Source organism: Salmo salar, chromosome 15 (genome assembly GCF_965601325.2).
Source record: "Salmo salar chromosome 15, fSalSal1, whole genome shotgun sequence".
NCBI classification, from domain to species: Eukaryota; Metazoa; Chordata; class Actinopteri; order Salmoniformes; family Salmonidae; genus Salmo; species Salmo salar.
Window position 1 is genome coordinate 3,254,277 of NC_138305.1, and position 20,094 is coordinate 3,274,370.

The 20,094-nt window shown below is 48.4% G+C and overlaps 1 protein-coding gene across 5 annotated transcripts in view; it reads left to right on the forward strand.

Annotated features, from left to right (window-relative positions):
• Positions 1-20,094, forward strand: part of tjp2b (tight junction protein 2b (zona occludens 2)) — a 302,522-nt gene that overhangs the window by 106,751 nt on the left and 175,677 nt on the right. Inside the window, exon 1 of one of the 5 annotated variants that reach the window (XM_082961547.1) lies at positions 6,756-7,373. The exons of the other annotated variants lie outside the window; for them this stretch is intronic. Coding sequence (XP_082817673.1) covers positions 7,314-7,373 — 60 coding nt within the window. The 5' untranslated portion in view covers positions 6,756-7,313. Of the gene's footprint in view, positions 1-6,755; positions 7,374-20,094 lie in introns of those variants that run through there. 5 annotated transcript variants of the gene reach the window in all.

A 20,094-nucleotide genomic window follows, 5' to 3' on the forward strand; every position in this document is an offset into this window, starting at 1 on the left:
TTTAGCACCATCACCCCCCAGCCGGCCCTGTGTTTAGCACCATCACCCCCCGGCCCCAGACTTGTGTTTAGCACCATCACCCCCCAGCCGGCCTTGTGTTTAGCACCACCACCCCCCAGCCGGCCCTGTGTTTAGCATCATCACCCCCAGCCGGCCCTGTATTTAGCACCATCACCCCCCAGCCGGCCCTGTGTTTAGCACCACCACTCCCCAGCCTGTGTTTAGCACCATCACCCCCCAGCCCTGTGTTTAGCACCACCACCCCCCAGCCCTGTGTTTAGCACCATCACCCCCCAGCCCCAGCCTTGTGTTTAGCACCATCACCCCCCAGCCCCGCCCTTGTGTTTAGCACCACCACCCCCCAGCCGGCCCTGTGTTTAGCACCATCACCCCCCAGCCCCGGCCCTGTGTTTAGCACCACGACCCCCATCCCCAGCCTTGTGTTTAGCACCACCACCCCCCAGCCGGCCTTGTGTTTAGCACCATCACCCCCCAGCCGGCCTTGTGTTTAGCACCATCACCCCCCAGCCTCGGCCCTGTGTTTAGCACCACCACCCCCCAGCTGGCCGTGTTTAGCACCACCACCCCCCAGCCAGCCCTGTGTTTAGCACCACCACCCCCCAGCCAGCCCTGTGTTTAGCACCATCACCCCCCAGCCGGCCTTGTGTATAGCACCATCACCCCCCAGCCGGCCCTGTGTTTAGCACCATCACCCCCCAGCCGGCCCTGTGTTTAGCACCACCACCCCCAGCCGGCCCTGTGTTTAGCACCATCACCCCCAGCCAGCCTTGTGTTTAGCACCATCACCCCCCAGCCGGCCCTGTGTTTAGCACCATCACCCCCCCAGCCGGCCCTGTGTTTAGCACCGTCACCCCCCAGGCCCTGTGTTTAGCACCACCACCCCCCAGCCGGCCCTGTGTTTAGCACCATCACCCCCCAGCCGGCCCTGTGTTTAGCACCATCACCCCCCAGCCACGGACTTGTGTTTAGCACCTTCACCCCCCAGCCTTGTGTTTAGCACCACCCCCCAGCCAGCCCTGTGTTTAGCACCACCACCCCCAGCCGGCCCTGTGTTTAGCACCATCACCCCCAGCCAGCCTTGTGTTTAGCACCATCACCCCCCAGCCGGCCCTGTGTTTAGCACCATCACCCCCCAGCCGGCCCTGTGTTTAGCACCATCACCCCCTTACCGGCCCTGTGTTTAGCACCACCACCCCCAGCCGGCCCTGTGTTTAGCACCATCACCCCCAGCCAGCCCTGTGTTTAGCACCATCACCCCCCCAGCCGGCCCTGAGTTTAGCACCGTCACCCCCCAGGCCCTGTGTTTAGCACCACCACCCCCCAGCCGGCCCTGTGTTTAGCACCATCACCCCCCAGCCGGCCCTGTATTTAGCACCATCACCCCCCAGCCACGGACTTGTGTTTAGCACCTTCACCCCCCAGCCTTGTGTTTAGCACCACCCCCCCAGCCAGCCCTGTGTTTAGCACCACCCCCCCCAGCCGGCCCTGTGTTTAGCACCATCACCCCCAGCCAGCCTTGTGTTTAGCACCATCACCCCCCAGCCGGCCCTGTGTTTATCACCATCACCCCCCAGCCGGCACTGTGTTTAGCACCGTCACCCCCCAGCCGGCCCTGTGTTTAGCACCGTCACCCCCCAGCCGGCCCTGTGTTTAGCACCATCACCCCCCAGCCACGGACTTGTGTTTAGCACCTTCACCCCCCAGCCGGCCCTGTGTTTAGCACCACCACCCCCCAGCCGGCCCTGTGTTTAGCACCATCACCCCCCAGCCCCAGCCTTGTGTTTAGCACCACCACCCCCCAGCCTTGTGTTTAGCACCATCACCCCCCAGCCGGCCCTGTGTTTAGCACCACCACTCCCCAGCCTTGTGTTTAGCACCATCACCCCCCAGCCGGCCCTGTGTTTAGCACCATCACCCCCCAGCCCCAGCCTTGTGTTTAGCACCACCACCCCCCAGCCTTGTGTTTAGCACCTTCACCCCCCAGCCGGCCCTGTGTTTAGCACCACCACCCCTCAGTCGGCCTTGTGTTTAGCACCACCACCCCCCAGCCTTGTGTTTAGCACCATCACCCCCCAGCCGGCCTTGTGTTTAGCACCACCACCCCTCAGCCAGCCTTGTGTTTAGTACCACCACCCCCCAGCCGGCCCTGTGTTTAGCACCATCACCCCCCACCCCCAGCCTTGTGTTTAGCACCAAAACCCCCCAACCCCGGACTTGTGTTTAGCACCATCACCCCCCATATCCAGCCTTGTGTTTAGCACCACCACCCCCAGCCTTGTGTTTAGCACCACCACCCCCCAGCCGGCCCTTTGTTTAGCACCACCACCCCCCAGCCGGCCCTGTGTTTAGCACCATCACCCCCCATCCCCAGCCTTGTGTTTAGCACCACCACCCCCCATCCCCAGCCTTGTGTTTAGCACCAAAACCCCCCAGCCCCGGACTTGTGTTTAGCACCATCACCCCCCATCCCCAGCCTTGTGTTTAGCACCACCACCCCCCAGCCTTGTGTTCAGCACCATCACCCCCAGCCGGCCCTGTGTTTAGCACCATCACCCCCAGCCGGCCCTGTTTTAGCACCACCACCCCCCAGCCCCGGCCCTGTGTTTAGCACCATCACCCCCCAGCCTTGTGTTTAGCACCACCACCCCCCAGGCCCTGTGTTTAGCACCACCACCCCCCAGCCTTGTGTTTAGCACCACCACCCCCCAGCCGGCCCTGTGTTTAGCACCACCACCCCCCAGCCTTGTGTTTAGCACCACCACCCCCCAGCCGGCCCTGTGTTTAGCACCACCACCCCCCAGCCGGCCCTGTGTTTAGCACCACCACCCCCCAGCCGGCCCTGTGTTTAGCACCACCACCCCCCAGCCGGCCCTGTGTTTAGCACCACCACCCCCCAGCCGGCCCTGTGTTTAGCACCATCACCCCCCAGCCTGCCCTGTGTTTAGCACCACCACCCCCCAGCCGGCCCTGTGTTTAGCACCATCACCCCCCAGCCGGCCCTGTGTTTAGCACCATCACCCCCCAGCCGGCCTTGTGTTTAGCACCACCACCCCCCAGCCTTGTGTTTAGCACCATCACCCCCCAGGCCCTGTGTTTAGCACCACCACCCCCCAGGCCCTGTGTTTAGCCCCACCACCCTCCAGCCGGCCTTGTGTTTAGCACCATCACCCCCCAGCCGGCCCTGTGTTTAGCACCACCACCCTCCAGCCGGCCTTGTGTTTAGCACCACCACCCCCAGCCGGCTCTGTGTTTAGCACCATCACCCCCCATCCCTGGCCCTGTGTTTAGCACCACGACCCCCCAGCCAGCCTTGTGTTTAGCACCACCACCCCCCAGCCGGCCCTGTGTTTAGCACCATCACCCCCCAGCCGGCCCTGTGTTTAGCACCATCACCCCCCAGCCGGCCCTGTGTTTAGCACCATCACCCCCCAGCCGGCCCTGTGTTTAGCACCATCACCCCCCAGCCCCGGACTTGTGTTTAGCACCGTCACCCCCCAGCCGGCCTTGTGTTTAGCACCGTCACCCCCCAGCCGGCCCTGTGTTTAGCACCACCACCCCCAGCCGGCCCTGTGTTTAGCACCGTCACCCCCCAGCCCCAGCCCTGTGTATGTAACAGAGTAACGCTAATGGGAAGTGAGGGAGACCTCATGCGGAAAAGAGAAGGTTAGGGGGCTAACAAGAGTCCTCTGCCTGGCCCTGGGAGGGCGGTGGTCACACGAGGGACGTGCTGGCTGGTGACAATGATAACAAGGCTCCCTACTCGTGATCAAGCTAAACCTTGGGACGTCCCAACTCTGACATTGCCTCATTTCAATTTACATTTTAAACGGTTAAGGTTAGGGTTAAGGTTAGGGTTAAGGTTCAAAATCAAATCAAATCAAACTTTATTTGTCACATGTGCTGAATACAACAAGTGTAGACTTTACCGTGAAATGCTTACTTACAAGGCCTTAACCAACAGCGCAGTTCAAGAAGAAGAAAATATTTACAAAGTAGACTAAAATAAAAAGTTATAATAAAAAGTAACACAATAAGAATAACAATAACGAGGCTTTATACAGGGGTCACCGGTCCCGAGTCAGTGTGCAGGGGTACAGGCTAGTTGAGGTAATCTGTATATGTAGGTGGGGGCGAAGTGACTATGCATAGATAACAAACAAACAGCGAGTAGCAGCAGTGTACAAAAGGAGGGGGGGTGGGGGGGTGTCAATGTAATTTGTCCTGTGGCGATTTTATGAATTGTTCATCAGTCTAATGGCTTGGGGGTAGAAGCTGTTGAGGAGCCTTTTGGTCCTAGACTTGGCGCTCCGGTACCGCTTGCCGTGCGGTAGCAGAGAAAACAGTCTATAACTTGACTGACTGGAGTCTCTGACAATTAAGGTTAAGGTTAGGGCTAGGGTAAAGTTTAAGGTTAGTATATTGACATTTTAGTCATTTAGCAGACGCTCTAATCCAGAGCCACTTACAGTTAGTGCATTCATCTTGGGCAGGGACGTCCCAAGGATTCCAGATAACACTAACCATCTTCCAATATGGGAGAAACTTCCCTGCTGTCTCTATGAACTTCCTGGCCTTCAGTCCCAGCCTCAGCCACAACGCCTGCCTGGCCCTGCCTGCACTGGGATTACACTGTGCCTGGTAAAACATGTGACGTGCTTGGGCTTTGGTATGCGTGGCTGTGTTTAGGCTCCTTTACTTTAAATCATTTATATGTTTTGCTGACGCTATTATCTGGGGCAGGCAACCTGTAGTTAAACTTTGTCATCCGTTTTTACTGTCAGATACTTTGACTGTATTTATTCGGAGGGATATGTTTTCTGGGGCAGGGAAACAGCAGGTCTGTTGGGATTTCTACCTGCATGGTTTGATTGGTTGTCAGGGTTTGTTAACACTTTATGTCTCACAGACAGTCAACCACACACCTACACCTACTGTACAGTAGATCCCCCTTCAATAACTATAGCTCTCTTCAAACCTCTTTCTCCCTCTCTCTATTCCTCTCTCTCTTTATCTTCCCCTTTCTCTCTCCCTCTCTTCCCCTCTCTCTCTCCCTCTCCCTTTCCCTCTATTCCTCTCTCTCTTTATCTTCCCCTCTCTCCCCCTCTCTCTCTTCCTGTCCCTCTATTCCTCTCTCTCTTTATCTTCCCCTCTCTCTATCCCTCTCTCCCCCTCTCTCTCTTCCTCTCTTCGACTCTGTCCCCCCCTCTCTCTATCTCTCTCTCCCTCTCAATTCAATTCAAGGGGCTATATTGGCATGGTAAACATATGTTAACATTGCCAAAGCAAATGAAATAGATAATAAATGAAAGTTAAATATACAAACAATCAAAAATGAACAATAAACATTACACTCACAAAAGTTCAAAATGATTAGAGACATTTGAAATGTTATATTATGGCTAGATAAAGTGTTGTAACGATGTGCAAATAGTTAAAGTACAAACAGAAAATAAATAAACATAAATATGGGTTGTATTTACAATGGTGTTTGTTCTTCACTGGTTGCCCTTTTCTTGTGGAAACAGGTCACAAATCTTGCTGCTGTGATGGCACACTGTGGTATTTCACCCAATAGATATGGGAGTTTATCAACAACAAAAAATTGAATTTGTATTCAAAATTTTTTTAGGTCAGTCACAGTGGTCAGGTATTCTGTCACTGTGTTCTCTCTGTTTAGGGCCAAATAGCATTCGCGTTTGCTCTGTTTTTTTTTGTTAATTCTTTCCATGATTTGGTTGGGTCTAATTGTGTTGCTGTCCTGGGGCTCTGTGGGATCTGTTTGTGAACAGAGCCCCAGGACCAGCTTGCTTAGGAGACTCTTCTCCAGGTTCATCTCTCTGTAGGTGATGCTTTGTTATGGAAGGTTTGGGAATTGCTTCCTTTTAGGTGGTTGTAGAATTTAACAGCTCTTTTCTGGATCTCAATATAAAAGATATTTTGATTTAACACTTTTTTGGTTACTACATCATAGTTTTGATGTCTTCACTATTATTCTACAATGTAGAAAATTGTAAAAAAAAAAAAAAACAGGAATAATAATAATTCCGTTTGCTCAATCATTTGACTGGTACTGTACGGACACACACACGTTGCAAAGCACCTTGACACCCTTATGGAGATAAATAACAGTTATTGAATCCAATGCCGACTTACTTGTCTGTTTAAACGTATTGTTGCAGCCCTGCAGTCCTACCAAGGCGCATGAATCCTATATTAGATATGTTAATTGTATAGGAGATATGTTAATTGTATAGGAGATATGCTAATTGTATAGGACTTCTACACCTGCATTTCTTGCTCTTTGGGGTTTTTGGCTGGGTTTCTTGTACAGCACTTTGTGACATCTGCTGAAGTAAAAAGGGCTTTATAAAGAAATGTGATTGATTGATTGATTGACTGGGATACCGCAAACAAAAAAACGTTCCTGAACTAACACTTGCGCTTGACTCCTCCCTGTTCCCGTGGCTCGTCAGTTGGGGAAGCCTGGTATGAGAGATATTCAATGAATCCATTCTGGGGGGGGGGGGGGGGGGGGGGGGGAAGGAAAGTTCAGTACAAGACTACAGGCTGTCTCCCTCACAGGATTTAATTTTCCACTTTTTGAATTCTGGATGTGTCGTTATAACACCGAAGCTAGTGGAGATATGTATAACTCGCTGTGTGCACCGAGCACTATACTTTGTGCTAAAACGTCTATTTATAGAAACTCTGCAATCTGTGTATCACACTAGGCTTTCAAGGCCCCCAGTGAATTGATTTGATACAATTGTACTGAACTTTAGAGAACATTTTAAAATCGATGAATCTATTCCGGAAGAATCCACACTGTCAGAGAGGGGTGGAGTAAAATATTATCCGTACAAAATATATATACAAATGTTCTGTATCGGAAGACGATTACAGAAAAATGACTAATTCATATGCCAGTTATTGGATCCGTTTGTAGATGCCCATTGAAGTTGATATAGAAACGGGTAACATTAGTAGGCCCCCTCCCCCGTCCCCGTTTCGTCTCTGTAGTCATAAAGTAGTCTGGCTCAGCTGAAAGTCGCTCCTCAGTTGGCAAGAATGTTTCGGCTCCCACGGAAATCGCTATAATAATTTTAAAGCAACACGGACTCTGACGTCGGAGGAACGGCAGCGAGCTAGATGAATTTCTAGGATCACTGTCACAAGCCGGTTCATTTTAAAGACTAGGGTATATTTTAAGAGATACCAGTTCTACAAGCCATAAAACACTTGTTTTACCGATAACATAAAGCTACAGGGTTTCACAACTTCCACAGAGCAGAATGCCTGTGAAAGGAGTCGGGAAAGTGGCTGCGTATCCAAGCAAAGGCGAAGCCATCGGAGTAAGTCAACTATAGTTTTAACAGAATAGATTGTAACTTTTAGCCCATCTCTGTATCGTTATGCGCTGCGTCACCACAATATGCTGTGTGCTACTGTAATAAATGTTGGATGAGTTTTACGGCCAGTGGCTATAGGCTACCTTTACGGAGCAACCAATGGCGTTTATAACCTTGTGAATTCACCTGTTGATTTTCGCCCTCCCGGCCAATAAGAATGACGCCTGAAGTATTTGGCCAAATATTTGCGCTTGTATTTGCACAGTTTAGATGCCTCAGTTAGGGGCTATATAACCATCTGTAGTTGACTATTGATTTACTGTTAAACCATCTAGCCCATCTATTCCAAATGACAGCTATTGTAGGCAGATGAGTTGAGGAGTGAGGATAGATTGTCAATTGTGTTTATTGCCTATTTAAACGTCTTTAAGAGTTTCTTTTTTGAATCGTCATTCTGTTTGAAAAGTCGAACTCTGACTTTGTAAAATACCGCCCCGACGCAGTCCCGAGCGCTGTTTACAGAAACAGTGCGCACATCGGAATTATGACTAATGGAATAGCAAAGTGAGCCAGTATTCCCAGACTTCCGGAGATTATGGTTATTTAGTCTATGTCCAATACCTAGCCGAAGCATGCCGAAAATCATATCCACTTGTGTTTTTGTCAGGGAGAGAATACACCATCTCATGGTACAAGATAAGAAGGCTAATATCATGGTATGTGTTATTGTCAATAAGACACATGAAGGATTTAAAGTAGTAGTTATGTGATGTTGTATAAATCTCTATCTAGTTGAAATATTGTGTCAACACATTCTATAATGGCTGAAGTCTCAACATCCCTCCCCGTGGCTGGTCATGGCTGACCGCGTGCGTGCGTGTGGACGCACCCTGAAGGCTCTTAGTGCTTGGCTCATTACTGTCTGTCTGTCTGTCTGAGCCCAGCAGGGGAGGAGCATTACTGTCTGTCTGTCTGTCTGTCTGTCTGTCTGTCTGTCTGTCTGTCTGTCTGTCTGTCTGTCTGTCTGTCTGTCTGTCTGTCTGTCTGTCTGTCTGTCTGTCTGTCTGTCTGTCTGTCTGAGCCCAGCAGGGGAGGAGCTTAGGGCATACAGGATACTGGACATCATTACTGTCTGTCTGTCTGTCTGTCTGTCTGTCTGTCTGTCTGTCTGTCTGTCTGTCTGTCTGTCTGTCTGTCTGTCTGTCTGTCTGTCTGTCTGTCTGTCTGTCTGTCTGAGCCCAGCAGGGGAGGAGCTTAGGGCATACAGGATACTGGACATCATTACTGGGGCGAGGAGAGCTGGAGGTCTCGGGTATTACGTTTGTCTGTGTGTGCACACTTGTGTATATGTTGTTGAATAGCTGTATGCATTTACAGAATATTTGTGTTTATTTCTGTGTGTGTGTGTGTGTGTGTGTGTGTGTGTGTGTGTGTGTGTGTGTGTGTGTGTGTGTGTGTGTGTGTGTGTGTGTGTGTGTGTGTGTGTGTGTGTGTGTGTGTGTGTGTGTGTGTGTGTGTGTGTGTGTGTAACGGGTTGAGGATGATCACATTGCTGACCTCATGACACCCAGCAGCTTCCCCTCCTCAAATCCTCTCAACCCCAGCCATATGGCGTTCATTTACACAGTTACTGTATTCATTCAAATAAAACAGTTGAATGAGTTAGTACTGATACACATCTTATTCATCAGTCTAGCGTCTTATTCATCAGTCTAGCATCTTATTCATCAGTCTAGCGTCTTATTCATCAGTCTATCATCTTATTCATCAGTCTAGTTCTAGTGTCTTATTCATCAGTCTAGTGTCTTATTCATCAGTCTAGTGTCTTATTCATCAGTCTAGCATCTTATTCATCAGTCTAGTTCTAGTGTCTTATTCATCAGTCTAGCGTCTTATTCATGTCTAGCATCTTATTCATCAGTCTAGTTCTAGTGTCTTATTCATCAGTCTAGTGTCTTATTCATCAGTCTAGTTCTAGTGTCTTATTCATCAGTCTAGCGTCTTATTCATCAGTCTAGCGTCTTATTCATCAGTCTAGCATCTTATTCATCAGTCTAGCGTCTTATTCATCAGTCTAGTGTCTTATTCATCAGTCTAGTGTCTTATTCATCAGTCTAGCGTCGTATTCATCAGTCTAGCGTCCTATTCATCAGTCTAGCGTCTTATTCATCAGTCTAGCGTCTTATTCATCAGTCTAGTTCTAGTGTCTTATTCATCAGTCTAGTATCTTATTCATCAGTCTAGTGTCTTATTCATCAGTCTAGTTCTAGTGTCTTATTCATCAGTCTAGTGTCTTATTCATCAGTCTAGTTCTAGTGTCTTATTCATCAGTCTAGTGTCTTATCCATCAGTCTAGCGTCTTATTCATCAGTCTAGTTCTAGTGTCTTATTCATCAGTCTAGTATCTTATTCATCAGTCTAGTGTCTTATTCATCAGTCTAGTTCTAGTGTTTTATTCATCAGTCTAGCGTCTTATTCATCAGTCTATCATCTTATTCATCAGTCTAGTTCTAGTGTCTTATTCATCAGTCTAGTGTCTTATTCATCAGTCTAGCATCTTATTCATCAGTCTAGTTCTAGTGTCTTATTCATCAGTCTAGTGTCTTATTCATCAGTCTAGCATCTTATTCATCAGTCTAGTTCTAGTGTCTTATTCATCAGTCTAGTGTCTTATTCATCGGTCTAGTTCTAGTGTCTTATTCATCAGTCTAGTGTCTTATTCATCAGTCTAGGGTCTTATTCATCAGTCTAGTGTCTCATTCATCAGTCTAGCATTACATACATATTTTCAGCATGATATTATCACTATAAAACGGTAAAATCCCCCAATATAAAAACTAGGGCCCCACTTTAAACTACTTGTGCGGGCTTTATTACACATTCAGGAAGTGTTAACAAGCACTATGACACATATCTGAAGCATCTATAGAGGCCTTGTACCAGTGTTCCCCCTATATTCATTTAGCAGCGGCTGGCCGCCACTCCCAAAAATATTATAAAATAATAATAATAATTGTGTAAACTTTAATGACTAAAACCAGATAGAAACTTGGCAAGTCAGTTAAGAACAAATTCTTAACAAGAACAATGACAGCCTACCCCGGCCAAACCCTCCCCTAACACGGACAACACTGGGCCAATTGTGCGCCGCCCTATGGGACTCCAGATCACGGCCGGTTGTGATACAGTCTGGGATCAAACCCGGGTCTGTAGTGATGCCTCCAGAACTGCGATGCAGTGCCTTAGACTGATGCACCTCTCAGGATCCCTAGGTAGGTTACTTTATAAATGTCATCCGTTACTGGTTACCATTCTAAAATTGTAATCGGTAACGTAACTTTTGGATTAATCTGATTACTTTCAGTTACTTTTAGATTACTTTCCCCTTAAGAGGCGAAGGTTAGCATTTTTCGTCATGAATCTGGTTCTGGGGGCAGCTCTGCAATGGTCACAAGCTAAACCTAACCTTAACCCTAACCTTAACCTTAACCACACTGCTAACTCTAATGTCTAACCCTAACCTTCAATTTTGACCAAAAAGCACATTTTTGTTTAAATACATTTATACAATAAGCCAATTTTGACTGTTCTGCCACAGTCTCTGCCTCAAGGACAAGACTCGTCCCAATACACATCAATCCGTTTATTTCAATTTAAGCTATTATATAAAATACTTGCTACCAAAAGATTGCTCAATATATGAGATATTGAACATTCAGTCTAGACTCGGCCATAAGGAAACATTCAATAGAACATAGTTTCTGGTGCTGTCCATCGGTGGCTCGCTTTTGGAGTCAGGTCCAGGAATGGTTGTTATGTCCATAATATCAGGGTTTAGATGGACCTGCAAAATGTATTGTTAGGAAAGTAGGAAATATCATTATACAGTACATCTGGGAAAGTATTCAGACCCCTTCCTTTTTCCACATTAGCATTATTCTAAAATGGATTAAATAAATAAAAAAAATCCTCATCAATCTACACACAGTTTAACCTTATTTACATAAGTATTCAGACCTTTTGCTATGAGCCTTGAAATTGAGCTCAGGTGCAACCTGTTTCCATTGATCATCCTTGAGATGTTTCTATAACTTGATTGGAGTCCACCTGTGGTAAATTCAATTGATTGGACATGATTTGGAATGGCACACACAAGATTCTCTGGTCTGATGAAACCAAGACTGAACACTTTGGCCTAAATGCCAAGCGTCACATCTGGAGGAAACCTGGCACCATCTCTATGGTAAAGCATGCTGGTGGCAGCTTCATGCTGTGGGGATGTTTTTCAGCAGCAGGGACTGGGAGACTAGTCAGGATGAACGGAAAGATGAACTGAGCAATGTACAGAGAGATCCTTGATGAAAACCTGCTCCAGAGCGCTCAGACTGGGGCGAAGGTTCACCTTCCAACAGGACAATGACCCTAAGCACACAGCCAAGACAACGCAGGAGTGGCTTCGGGACAAGTCTCTGAATGTCCTTGAGTGGCCTAGCCAGAACCCGGACTTGAACCCAATCGAACATCTCTGGAGAGACCTGAAAATAGCTGTGCATCGATGTTCCCCATCCAACCAAATAAACTCCCCAAATACAGGTGTGCCAAGCTGGTAGCATCATACCCAAGAAGACTTGAGTTTGAAATCACTGCCAAAGGTGCTTCAACAAGTACTGAGTAAAGGGTCTGAATACTTATGTAAATGTGATATGTCACATTTCACACACGCTCTTAACCACTAGGCTACCTGCCGACCATAAATGTAGTTTTGTACTGTAATTGTAAGCAGAAAACGAGAAAATTGCATTTAGAAAAGGTGAAGGTTTTGCTGTGAGCCAATGCGGAAACCAAGGTAACCACAGGTTGTTTTTCCCCTCCACAGGCGTGCTAATACCGGCTGGGTCTATAGGCCTACTTTATGAGTGACTGTGTGTTTAAATGCATATTATAAACTGAGTGTGTATATATAACTATGTAGAACTGATCCCTCAGGGGAGAGAGATGGTCAGAGCAGACATAAGGGCGTGTCTGTGTTTCCGACCGCCTTAGAGTGGAGCAGGTGGTCCCAGCACTAATCCCCCAGAAGGCCGTGGCAGTTCTAATCTCTCGGGGGGGCCGTTTTGGCTTTGACCAACACACACACACACACACTTACACACACACACACACTGACCAGCCGGAAACACTCACACCCTATAATTAAGACACTCACAGACCAGATTATGTTGATTCCATCTTTCTAGTTTTCTAGATGAGCTTGCGTCAAGATTTTAAACTTGAAACATGAAATAATATGTTATATTATAGACCGTTTCTTATCAAGTCTTTGGTAACTCAGCGGAGTGCACAGATGGGGATGAACAGTACCTTTTGTAGACAGACAGTTTAGGAACAAATATAAAGTATATGAAATAACTGTTATGTCAGAATGTGTTCATTTATCAGGGATCATGTAATCTGATCTGACACACCCTTCTACCACATCGCCAGTCCCGGGGGCTCCCGAGTCGCGCAGCGGTCTAAGGCACTGCATCTCAGTGCAAGAGGCGTCACTACAGTACCTGGTTGGAATTCGGGCTGCATCACATCCGGCCGCAATTGGGAGTCCCAAAGGGCGGCGCACAATTGGCCCAGCGTCATCTGGGCTTGGCCCGAGTAGGCTGTCATTGTAAATAAGAATTTGTTCTTAACTGACTTGCCTAATTAAATAAAGGTTAAATAATTTTTTTTAACAATTCTTCTCAGGGGGAGTGGACAGAGTTAAATAGTCCACACATTACCAAATGCCACCCTATTCTTTATATAGTACACTACTTTTGACCAGGGTCTATAGGGTAGTAGTGTACTATAGAATAGGGTTCTATTTGGGACGCAATCCCTGTCAGACCACAGGCGAGACAGGCCTTGTTCCAATACTAAGGAAGTGACAGACCACAGGCGAGACAGGCCTTGTTCCAATACTAAGGAAGTGACAGACCACAGGCGAGACAGGCCTTGTTCCAATACTAAGGAAGTGACAGACCACAGGCGAGACAGGCCTTGTTCCAATACTTTAAAATGTATTCTCCCTCCTTCCCTAGAGGTAAATCAGTTTAAGTGACAGTGTTTTTTGAGTAGGCCTATTTCAACTCTATGCACCTTGATTTAGTCTGACTGTGGATGATTTCCATGAGTAAGCCCTTGATGTTAGATTATTGGATCAATGCAGGTGGGCACTGCATGTATGCATGTTTCTCCTATCCTAGTCATGTGAGGTCTATGATTACTATTCTAACAGACTATAACCCCTCTCAGCACGGGAGAGAGAGAGAGAGAGAGAGAGAGAGAGAGAGAGAGAGAGAGAGAGAGAGAGAGAGAGAGAGAGAGAGAGAGAGAGAGAGAGAGAGAGAGAGAGAGAGAGGAGAGAGGAGAGAGAGAGAGAGAGAGAGAGAGAGAGAGAGAGAGAGAGGAGAGAGAGGAGAGAGAGAGAGAGAGAGAGAGAGAGAGAGAGAGAGAGAGAGAGAGAGAGGGCCACTCCAAGCAGAAAGGCTGATTGTTCCAGCCTCAGTCACGGGTCTCAGTTTGCTGTTTCTATTTGTGTTGATAAAACAATGGCTGTTTTGGAGTGCCAGGGTCATGTCTGAGTGCCTTGGCCCATCTCTAGTAGCCCTCTGTTCTCTCTCTCCACTGGGACAGCTATTCTCCCCACTGTCTATTGTGATGTCATCTCATTAGTGACTCATTCTATTTGCATATTCTGAATTTCTCTTCCTTCATTTGTATTATTAGGTGACCTGTTTACTATATAGCGCTTTAAGAGAAATTCAATGTGAAGCTCTTTGTAAATAAAATATTATTATTACATAAGTATCATTAGCACGATTAGTCTAAATTATTCATAGTTTGACCTCTCGCCTTAAAGTAATTCATACTTAAAAATCCCCACAAATCTCCAGGAAAGGTTTGATTGGCTTTAGGGGGGAAAAACACTATTCACATATCAACATCTGTTCTGTATGTCTCAGCAACCTGGGCATGAGTCTTTGAACATCTCTTTGTTTTTTCTTCATGATAAATTGTTCTATTTTTATCGTCTTCCCTTCAGTGTTGCACCTGGGATTGTGTCTCTGTATGGGATATCTGACAGACCAGAGCAGCAGAGAGGAAATTATTAGGCTTTGATCACTGGGAGGAAGTCCATCAGTAAACAACCACTTCAAACACTGGCCTCTATCTCTCTCTCTTTCTCTTTCTCTCCATTCCTCTATCTCTCTCTCTTCCTCTTTCTCTCCATTCCTCTCTCTCTCTCTTCTGCATTCTCCCTCTGCCTCTCTGTTCTGTGTTCTCCCTCTGCCTCTCTGTTCTGTGCTCTCCCTCTGCCTCTCTTTTCTGTGTTCTCCCTCTGCCTCTCTGTTCTGTGTTCTCCCTCTGCCTCTCTGTTCTGTGTTCTCCCTCTCCCTCTCTGTTCTGTGTTCTCCCTCTGCCTCTCTGTTCTGTGTTCTCCCTCTGCCTCTCTGTTCTGTGTTCTCCCTCTGCCTCTCTGTTCTGTGTTCTCCCTCTGCCTCTCTGTTCTGTGTTCTCCCTCTGCCTCTCTGTTCTGTGTTCTCCCTCTGCCTCTCTGTTCTGTGCTCTCCCTCTGCCTCTCTGTTCTGTTCTCCCTCTGCCTCTCTGTTCTGTTCTCCCTCTGCCTCTCTGTTCTGTGTTCTCCCTCTGCCTCTCTGTTCTGTGTTCTCCCTCTGCCTCTCTGTTCTGTGTTCTCCCTCTGCCTCTCTGTTCTGTGTTCTCCCTCTGCCTCTCTGTTCTGTTCTCCCTCTGCCTCTCTGTTCTGTGTTCTGCCTCTCTGTTCTGTGTTCTCCCTCTGCCTCTCTGTTCTGTGTTCTCCCTCTGCCTCTCTGTTCTGTGTTCTCCCTCTGCCTCTCTCTGTTCTGTGCTCTCCCTCTGCCTCTCTCTGTTCTGTGCTCTCCCTCTGCCTCTCTGTTCTGTGTTCTCCCTCTGCCTCTCTGTTCTGTGTTCTCCCTCTGCCTCTCTGTTCTGTGTTCTGCCTCTCTGTTCTGTGCTCTCCCTCTGCCTCTCTGTTCTGTGCTCTCCCTCTGCCTCTCTGTTCTGTGTTCTCCCTCTGCCTCTCTGTTCTGTGTTCTCCCTCTGCCTCTCTGTTCTGTGTTCTCCCTCTGCCTCTCTGTTCTGTTCTCCCTCTGCCTCTCTGTTCTGTGTTCTCCCTCTGCCTCTCTGTTCTGTGTTCTCCCTCTGCCTCTCTGTTCTGTGTTCTCCCTCTGCCTCTCTGTTCTGTGTTCTCCCTCTGCCTCTCTGTTCTGTGTTCTCCCTCTGCCTCTCTGTTCTGTGTTCTCCCTCTGCCTCTCTGTTCTGTTCTCCCTCTGCCTCTCTGTTCTGTGCTCTCCCTCTGCCTCTCTGTTCTGTGTTCTCCCTCATCTCCCTCCCTTCTCCTCTCAGTTCATCCTACAGCCTGAGTCCTGTTTTATATCCCGGCTCATCAGTAGCAGGGTCTATTGTTCTAGCTGCACTGAGGAGGAAGTGATGTCAGGATAAAATACATCATAATAATACAATCAGAACACTGCTGTTTGTTACCGTAGCACTGGGGTTGCTATGGTAATTATTTCACTCCAATGGCTTCCTCAATCATTTTGCCGTGATAGGAGTTATGTTAAAATAAAATAAAAAATAAAACTTTGCATTCAACTTTGCATGTTTAGCAGATCACAAACCCTGTTCATCTGGCACTGAAGGAAGGCTGAATGAGCAAAGTATTTGAAGGAAAACTAATCTACTATTTGAAGTCGTACCCAGGTCTGTGGGGAGAACTTGTCTGGCTGTTTGATCAGAAAAATGCAACAGACGCCACAAGGAAGACCCAATTCATTGGACACATGGCCACGGTCTCTCTCACACACACACACACACACACACACACACACACACACACACACACACACACACACACACACACACACACACACACACACACACACACACACACACACACACACACACACACACACACACACACACACACACACACACACACACACACACTGCATTACTTCTGTAACCATCACTGGATAATCTGAAGCACTTTACCTGCATGTATCTGTAGTTCTCTGACATATCACTGTGACTACCTGGGTTAACCTGGTCCTGTCCTGTCCTCTACTTCTCTCAGTCAGAGTTAATCTGGTCCTGTCCTGTCCTCTACTTCTCCTAGTCAGAGTTAACCTGGTCCTGTCCTGTCCTCTACTTCTCTCAGTCAGAGTTAACCTGGTCCTGTCCTGTCCTCTACTTCTCCTAGTCAGAGTTAACCTGGTCCTGTCCTGTCATCTTCTTCTCCTAGTCAGAGTTAACCTGGTCCTGTCCTCTACTTCTCCTAGTCAGAGTTAACCTGGTCCTGTCCTCTTCGTCTCTCAGTCAGAGTTAACCTGGTCCTGTCCTGTCCTCTACTTCTCCTAGTCAGAGTTAACCTGGTCCAGTCCTCTACGTCTCTCAGTCAGAGTTAACCTGGTCCTGTCCTGTCCTCTACATCTCTCAGTCTTAGTTAACCTGGTCCTGTCCTCTACGTCTCTCAGTCAGAGTTAACCTGGTCCTGTCCTCTACTTCTCTCAGTCAGAGTTAACCTGGTCCTGTCCTGTCCTCTACTTCTCCTAGTCAGAGTTAACCTGGTCCTGTCCTGTCCTCTACTTCTCCTAGTCAGAGTTAACCTGGTCCTGTCCTCTACTTCTCTCAGTCAGAGTTAACCTGGTCCTGTCCTGTCCTCTACTTCTCCTAGTCAGAGTTAACCTGGTCCTGTCCTGTCCTCTACTTCTCTCAGTCAGAGTTAACCTGGTCCTGTCCTGTCCTCTACTTCTCTCAGTCAGAGTTAACCTGGTCCTGTCCTGTCCTCTTCGTCTCTCAGTCAGAGTTAACCCGGTCCTGTCCTCTACATCTCTCAGTCAGAGTTAACCTGGTCCTGTCCTGTCCTCTGCTTCTCTCAGTCAGAGTTAACCTGGTCCTGTCCTGTCCTCTTCGTCTCTCAGTCAGAGTTAACCTGGTCCTGTCCTGTCCTCTACTTCTCCTAGTCAGAGTTAACCTGGTCCTGTCCTCTACGTCTCTCAGTCAGAGTTAACCTTGTCCTGTCCTTTACCTCTCTCAGTCAGATCTAACCTGGTCCTGTCCTGTCCTCTTCGTCTCTCAGTCAGAGTTAACCTGGTCCTGTCCTGTCCTCTATGTCTCTCAGTCAGAGTTAACCTGGTCCTGTCCTCTTCGTCTCTCAGTCAGAGTTAACCTGGTCCTGTCCTGTCCTCTACTTCTCTCAGTCAGAGTTAACATGGTCCTGTCCTGTCCTCTTCGTCTCTCAGTCAGAGTTAACCTGGTCCTGTCCTCTACTTCTCTCAGTCAGAGTTAACCTGGTCCTGTCCTCTACGTCTCTCAGTCAGAGTTAACCTAGTCCTGTCCTGTCCTCTACGTCTCTCAGTCAGAGTTAACCTGGTCCTGTCCTGTCCTCTACGTCTCTCAGTCAGAGTTAACCTGGTCCTGTCCTGTCCTCTACGTCTCTCAGTCAGAGTTAACCTGGTCCTGTCCTGTCCTCTACGTCTCTCAGTCAGAGTTAACCTGGGCCTGTCCTCTACGTCTCTCAGTCAGAGTTAACCTGGTCCTGTCCTGTCCTCTACGTCTCTCAGTCAGAGTTAACCTGGGCCTGTCCTCTACGTCTCTCAGTCAGAGTTAACCTGGTCCTGTCCTGTCCTCTCAGTCTCTCAGTCAGAGTTAACCTGGTCCTCTCCTGTCCTCTACGTCTCTCAGTCAGAGTTAACCTGGTCCTGTCCTCTACGTCTCTCAGTCAGAGTTAACCTGGTCCTGTCCTCTACTTGTCTCAGTCAGAGTTAACCTGGTCCTGTCCTGTCCTCTTCGTCTCTCAGTCAGAGTTAACCTGGGCCTGTCCTCTACGTCTCTCAGTCAGAGTTAACCTGGTCCTGTCCTGTCCTCTACGTCTCTCAGTCAGAGTTAACCTGGGCCTGTCCTCTACGTCTCTCAGTCAGAGTTAACCTGGTCCTGTCCTGTCCTCTCAGTCTCTCAGTCAGAGTTAACCTGGTCCTCTCCTGTCCTCTACGTCTCTCAGTCAGAGTTAACCTGGTCCTGTCCTCTACGTCTCTCAGTCAGAGTTAACCTGGTCCTGTCCTCTACTTGTCTCAGTCAGAGTTAACCTGGTCCTGTCCTGTCCTCTTCGTCTCTCAGTCAGAGTTAACCTGGTCCTGTCCTCTACTTCTCCTAGTCAGAGTTAACCTGGTCCTGTCCTGTCCTGTACGTCTCTCAGTCAGAGTTAACCTGGTCCTGTCCTCTACGTCTCTCAGTCAGAGTTAACCTGGTCCTGTCCTGTCCTCTACTTCTCTCAGTTAGAGTTAACCTGGTCCTGTCCTGTCCTCTACTTCTCTCAGTCAGAGTTAACCTGGTCCTGTCCTGTCCTCTACGTCTCTCAGTCAGAATTAACCTGGTCCTGTCCTCTACTTGTCTCAGTCAGAATTAACCTGTGTCATCATGGTCCTGTCCTCTACTTGTCTCAGTCAGAGTTAACCTGTGTCATCATGGTCCTGTCCTCTATGTCTCTCAGTCAGAGTTAACCTGTGTCATCATGGTCCTGTCCTGTCCTCTACTTCTCTCAGTCAGGGTTAACCTGGTCCTGTCCTGTCCTCTACTTCTCTCAGTCAGAGTTAACCTGGTCCTGTCCTCTACTTCTCTCAGTCAGAGTTAACCTGGTCCTGTCCTGTCCTCTTCGTCTCTCAGTCAGAGTTAACCTGGTCCTGTCCTCTACTTCTCCTAGTCAGAGTTAACCTGGTCCTGTCCTGTCCTGTACGTCTCTCAGTCAGAGTTAACCTGGTCCTGTCCTCTACGTCTCTCAGTCAGAGTTAACCTGGTCCTGTCCTGTCCTCTACTTCTCTCAGTTAGAGTTAACCTGGTCCTGTCCTGTCCTCTACTTCTCTCAGTCAGAGTTAACCTGGTCCTGTCCTGTCCTCTACGTCTCTCAGTCAGAATTAACCTGGTCCTGTCCTCTACTTGTCTCAGTCAGAATTAACCTGTGTCATCATGGTCCTGTCCTCTACTTGTCTCAGTCAGAGTTAACCTGTGTCATCATGGTCCTGTCCTCTACTTGTCTCAGTCAGAGTTAACCTGTGTCATCATGGTCCTGTCCTCTACTTGTCTCAGTCAGAGTTAACCTGTGTCATCATGGTCCTGTCCTCTATGTCTCTCAGTCAGAGTTAACCTGTGTCATCATGGTCCTGTCCTGTCCTCTACTTCTCTCAGTCAGGGTTAACCTGGTCCTGTCCTGTCCTCTACTTCTCTCAGTCAGAGTTAACCTGGTCCTGTCCTCTACTTCTCTCAGTCAGAGTTAACCTGGGTGGGAGGGAGAGGAGGGGAGGGGCGAGGAGGTGAGGGGGAGAGAGGGGTGAGGGGGAAAGGAGGGGCGAGAGGGAGAAGAGGTGCAAGAGGGAGAGGAGGGGAGAGAGAGATGTAGGAGGAGAGAGAGGGAGAGGAGGTGCAAGAGGGAGAGGAGGAGAGAGAGAGATGGAGGAGAAGAGAGAGTGAGACTTGGGGATCAGACCACAATCATCTCCTCTCCCTCAGATCTCCCACAGATCTCCAGGTTCCAGCTCCACAGCAGATGTGTGGCTGGCTGACTGCCTGGTCTGGCCTGGCTGGTGAGAGGGTTTCAGGGTCAGCTCTGTCTGTCTTTGACCACAAGACCAGGCACCAAGCACACTGTCTATTT